Consider the following 4991-nt stretch of genomic DNA (forward strand, 5'->3'; position numbering starts at 1 on the left):
AGTCCAGACATCTCTCTCCCCACCAGCATTCCCCAGTTTATCCTGGGGGATCCCAAGGTGTTCTCTGTTTAGATGAGATATATTTTTGTTGTCCTTGCAGGTGACATCAGATCAGATTGTGGAGCGGTTAGAAGACTTGGAGAATGCTCCTCCTCTGGCTGTGCTGCCCATTTACTCCCAGCTGCCGTCTGACCTCCAGGCCAAGATCTTCCAGAAGGTCTGCATGAATCACAGCTCATAATGTTGTGGTTTTTTTTTTTGTTTTTTTTTTAACTTGTGAGTACTTAAAATGAAGACAGGTGCGAAAGTATAGCAAACCCCCTGATGATTGTCTTTGTTTTATGCACTGCTAGGCTCCAGATGGCGTGAGGAAATGCATTGTTGCTACAAATATTGCTGAGACTTCCCTTACTGTGGATGGAATCATGTTTGTCGTGGATTCAGGATACTGCAAACTTAAGGTACTCCTAGGCCTCAGTCACACTGTAAATAAATTGTGTGTGTGTGTGTGTATTCCATATTACAGTTTATTAAAAATCCCTTTACTGTAAACAATATTTAAACAAGCTGGAACCATTTGTTTTATTCACTTTTTTTGTCAACAGGTTTTCAATCCTCGCATTGGAATGGATGCTCTGCAGGTTTATCCTATCAGCCAGGCTAATGCTAACCAGCGTTCTGGCAGAGCAGGACGTACAGGACCAGGGCAATGTTACAGGTAATGGCCTTTCTCAGCTGTCAGTATACAATCACATGAAACAGTCATATCAAGAGTGCTGGGCTGGTTTATACTTTTGTCACACAGAAGTTTCTGCGACACTACGTCTAACTTTAACTTCTAGTTGTTGGATATTCTTATTTAGTTTTTTTCTCGTGGCTTTCAGAGAGCTTCCTGAACATACATTATTGTCCCACTTTGGTGTCTATTTTAGTTCACATTCAGATTTAACCATCTGAATAGGGGGATCCTTTTCTGTTGCTGTTTTCTTAAAAACATAGCATCATTTTAGCATAACTGTTAAAGGGTGTTTTCTTCCCTCAGTCAGGTGACATCGGTGCGGTTATCAGACGCTTGATGTGTGACATGGTCATGCTTTCAAGACAGTCAGAGGCAAGATGGGAGAGTGAGAGAGAAAGAGGGCAAAAACCTTAATCGTCAGAGGATTTCATGCAGTTTAACTCTGTTTATGGCAGGGAAATGTGCAACAAAAGACCCTGTCAGAGATTTCACTTGACCCCTCACTCTTTTGCCACATTTATTTAAGCAGATACTAAATGACACACACACATATGGTGATGTTTTGCATTCCTAATGAGCTATAATGCTTATGAAAGCCCACATATTTCAGGATAAATCCTGCCCACCTGCTCTTACACACAAGCTTACAGAAATCTATGAAGAATCACTTTTGGAGCAGCTTTACACAAAGTACATTTAAGGTGTTTGAGCAGCTATGAATGTGTGTGTTATAGAGTTCACAGATGCCGGTTTGCTCCGCTCGCGTGGAGAATTCTCCACTCAGAGAACGTTTTTGCTGTGACTGCAGGCACTCGCACACATTGAAAACCTCCATATGCATTCAAATCATTCTGTAGTTATAAGCACCAACATCAGGCAGCTGTAATTGTTGAGAAAGCTTGAAGTTAGGTCCTTTTAACTAAGGCTCTGGATGTTTCCCTGAATTTTCCTTTGCAGCCCATGCACATGTGGCTCTCAGTGCTTAGTTAGAATCCATCTGACATGCCTGCACATGCAGTGTTGGAGAACAGAATAATTTGCATCAGTGCCACATAACAAGATGGCCCATGAAGCATATTCTCTGTCCCTGCCCATGCAGTGTTTCACTTTACATGAAAAGTAAAAAAAAAAAATACAAACATCTGTACATATTACTTTTTTTTTTTTTTTTAGTAAAATGTGATTTTAGTTTCATATTCTTGGTGGTGTAAATGTCACACTCACTTTGTCTATGTGCTTTCCTCTCTGTCCAGACTCTACACTCAGAGTGCTTATAAGAATGAGATGCTGACTACTACCGTGCCAGAGATCCAGCGCACCAACCTGGCCAATGTCGTCCTGCTGTTGAAGTCCCTGGGTGTTCAGGATTTGCTCCTCTTCCGCTTCATGGATCCACCACCTGAGGACAACATGTTAAACTCCATGTACCAGCTCTGGATCTTAGGAGCGCTGGACAACACAGGTGGGTGGTGAACAACAGTGGGAATTACCAGATGATATATTCATAAACAATAAATGATTTTTTTTTTTTTTTGTGGATTGAATAAAGCAATATGTTGCAGCTGAGTATCGTTTATGATTAATTACAGCCTGCTCTATTAATTTGGTAGTTATTTATTTCACGTTTTTTACATTTTTCATTCAGAAATGCCAAGCATTCCTTAGTTTCTAAATTGTGGGAACTTGATGCTTTTCTTTGTAAATATAATAAATATACTCAAACAAGTTAACACCAGTTTGCATTTTAGGAAATTATACCAGGTGTTTTTTCCCCTTTATATTCTGACATTTTATATACCAAGCAATTAATTCATCAGCACAGTAAATGGCAGAAAAATGAATCAATAATGAAATTAATGTTGGTTACCACTAGCTACAACTAATTAGGTTGCCACAGCAAACCTTAATCAAAAGGTTTTTTTTTTCTATAGAACAAAGTTTAAAACAATGAAATTCTAGGTAAAGTTTCAAGTCAAATCAGTTACCCTGGTTGTACAGTAAGGTCATGTAGACAGGTAAAATGGCATAACCATTTTGTATATATGTACTCTAAAATGGTTATCTTAATTTCCGCATATTGTGATCTGAATGCAGATGTGCGCACTGTAAAACCATGTTTTATTTTGCACACCAGTCGTTTTAACATGCTAATAATTAAACAATAAATTACAACAACCTGCCCATCATGTATCAGAATTGTCACAAAATTTTATTCTGTATCTTTTTGCATTACCTGTGGTAGCAGGGCGTAGCTCACCCACGCCAGGCTTGTATACAATAGGGCCAAACAACATAAATCATCCTCCTTTTGAGATGAGACTGTGACAGAGAATATTGTGTGGTTGAGGGTTGTATTTTCCCCTCAGCGCTGCTTGGAGCTGCTGCATATTGATGCTGACACCATAAACACAGGCAGGAGACTGGCTTCTGTGAATGATGTTACGGTGGTGATGCAGACGTGGCAAACAGGCCCGGAGGATGTAGTTGTGAGGTTTAGCCAGTGGAGTAATTGCCTAGTAACTGATCCTGTGTGATTTGATTGCTTGGGTCTCATTTCTGTCTCATCCAGATTCCAGGGGATTGAGGGATTTGGGGATAAGGGGGGACTTTTGATGATTCCCTGTATGGTGTGTTAACAGCAGATTATCTCTGATTAAGGCTTACCTGCCCCAAACTGGCTGTTCTGCTTCTTTGCCTTTCCTCCTTGTAAGCTTCTTAGAGTCTGTCATCTAATCATTTAAATCAGAACTGGCAAAGTTTTTTTTTTTTTTAAATCTCACATGCTTTTTTTTTTTTCCTGTACAAGTGTTCAACTGTCAGCAGTTCATACTCCTCTCTCACAGTGATAGACAAATAAGTGTCACATTATACTGGTATCTCCCTCATGCCAGAATACTTTTGATGTATAAGAAGCTTATGACTTGTTTTGTGCTCCTCTCTTCTATATTTATTAATATCTCAGGTGCTTTAACACCAACGGGACGTCTGATGGTGGAGTTTCCCCTCGATCCTGCCCTTTCCAAGATGCTGATTGTGTCCGTTGACATGGGCTGCAGTGCCGACATCCTCATCATTGTTTCCATGTTGTCTGTGCCGGCTATCTTCTACAGGCCTAAGGTATGTCTCCTTTAATACAGTTGCTGCATAATTGGAACATGTGTTGTTTATTATCAACTTACTGTCATATCTTTTAGGAATCCATTAGTATTTTATTGTGTTATAGTGGCTAAAATCCATATTTATAGCAGATTCCCATGACTACTTGTATGTGAAGGGGTTGCTCATACTGATGAACCTGCAGAGAATTATCACCTCATTCTACAGATCTTCTCAGCTCTTTATAGCATATAGATTTATAGCATTTTTCAGCTCGGTGTTTGGGCCAAAATTTACAGATCTGACTCACTCCTACTATTCTAATAACATTGTTTTTGCTCCTAGCATGTCAGCTGTTTTCAGCACTAAAAACCCACTGAATATTGCCTGCTCAGCACCAAACAGCAGACAGGCATGGTTAGACACTAGCAGCTGACCATAGTGGAGCATTTAGCATCCTAAGAGTCAGATATTTCCCTGAGGAATTAGTGTAGACTAGAAGCAGAGCTACAAAGTGAATGTTGGACTTGTATTTGCCTGGCTGTACACCACTCTGCTGCTGGATGAGAAAATACACAGATATTTACTAACAGATTTCACACTATCACATTTAAAGGCGTCAATATGCCTATGATGAGTTGTTAGCTTCTTTGCTCTATGCTGCCAAAAAAAAAAGTGTTGTTGCAGTATTCCAGGTCTCCCTTGAAAAAGAGATCTTGAGCTCAGTTGGACTTCCTGGTAGAATAAAGGTTAAATAAATAAAAACAGAAATAAATCAGCTTTTTTATAATGTGTTTCTTTACTTCACAATGGGAGAAAAATAACCTTGAAATGTTTAAAACTTGGATCTTTATCTCTCTGAAGGGTCGTGAGGAGGAGAGTGACCAGGTGAGGGAGAAGTTCTCAGTCCCAGAGAGTGACCACCTCACCTATCTCAATGTCTACATGCAGTGGAAGAACAACAATTACTCCAGCATCTGGTGCAATGAGCACTTCATCCACACCAAGGCCATGCGCAAGGTCAGACTCTCAGCTCAACTTGTCAGTCAGTTTTAACTTGTTAAATTCCTTCACGTCAAAATTAGCATTTGGAAATCCCACAGTCTACTTTTTTTTTTTTTTTTTGCTTAGTTTGGTGTTTGAATTTGTGTGGTGC

At 39.7% G+C, this 4991-nt stretch overlaps 1 protein-coding gene across 4 annotated transcripts in view; it reads left to right on the forward strand.

The window, feature by feature from the left end:
• The window catches only part of dhx38 (DEAH (Asp-Glu-Ala-His) box polypeptide 38), a 33896-nt gene that overhangs the window by 23695 nt on the left and 5210 nt on the right, over positions 1-4991 (forward strand). For all 4 annotated transcript variants that reach the window (XM_020609461.1, XM_020609469.1, XM_020609485.1 and 1 more), the window contains exons 17-22: positions 101-217; positions 354-461; positions 606-718; positions 1993-2201; positions 3702-3856; positions 4700-4855. In XM_020609461.1, the coding sequence (XP_020465117.1) occupies positions 101-217; positions 354-461; positions 606-718; positions 1993-2201; positions 3702-3856; positions 4700-4855 (858 nt within the window). The remainder of the gene's footprint in view (positions 1-100; positions 218-353; positions 462-605; positions 719-1992; positions 2202-3701; positions 3857-4699; positions 4856-4991) is intronic.

The sequence above is a fragment of the Monopterus albus genome, unplaced genomic scaffold (assembly GCF_001952655.1).
Source record: "Monopterus albus unplaced genomic scaffold, M_albus_1.0 scaffold4.1, whole genome shotgun sequence".
Classification (NCBI taxonomy): domain Eukaryota; kingdom Metazoa; phylum Chordata; class Actinopteri; order Synbranchiformes; family Synbranchidae; genus Monopterus; species Monopterus albus.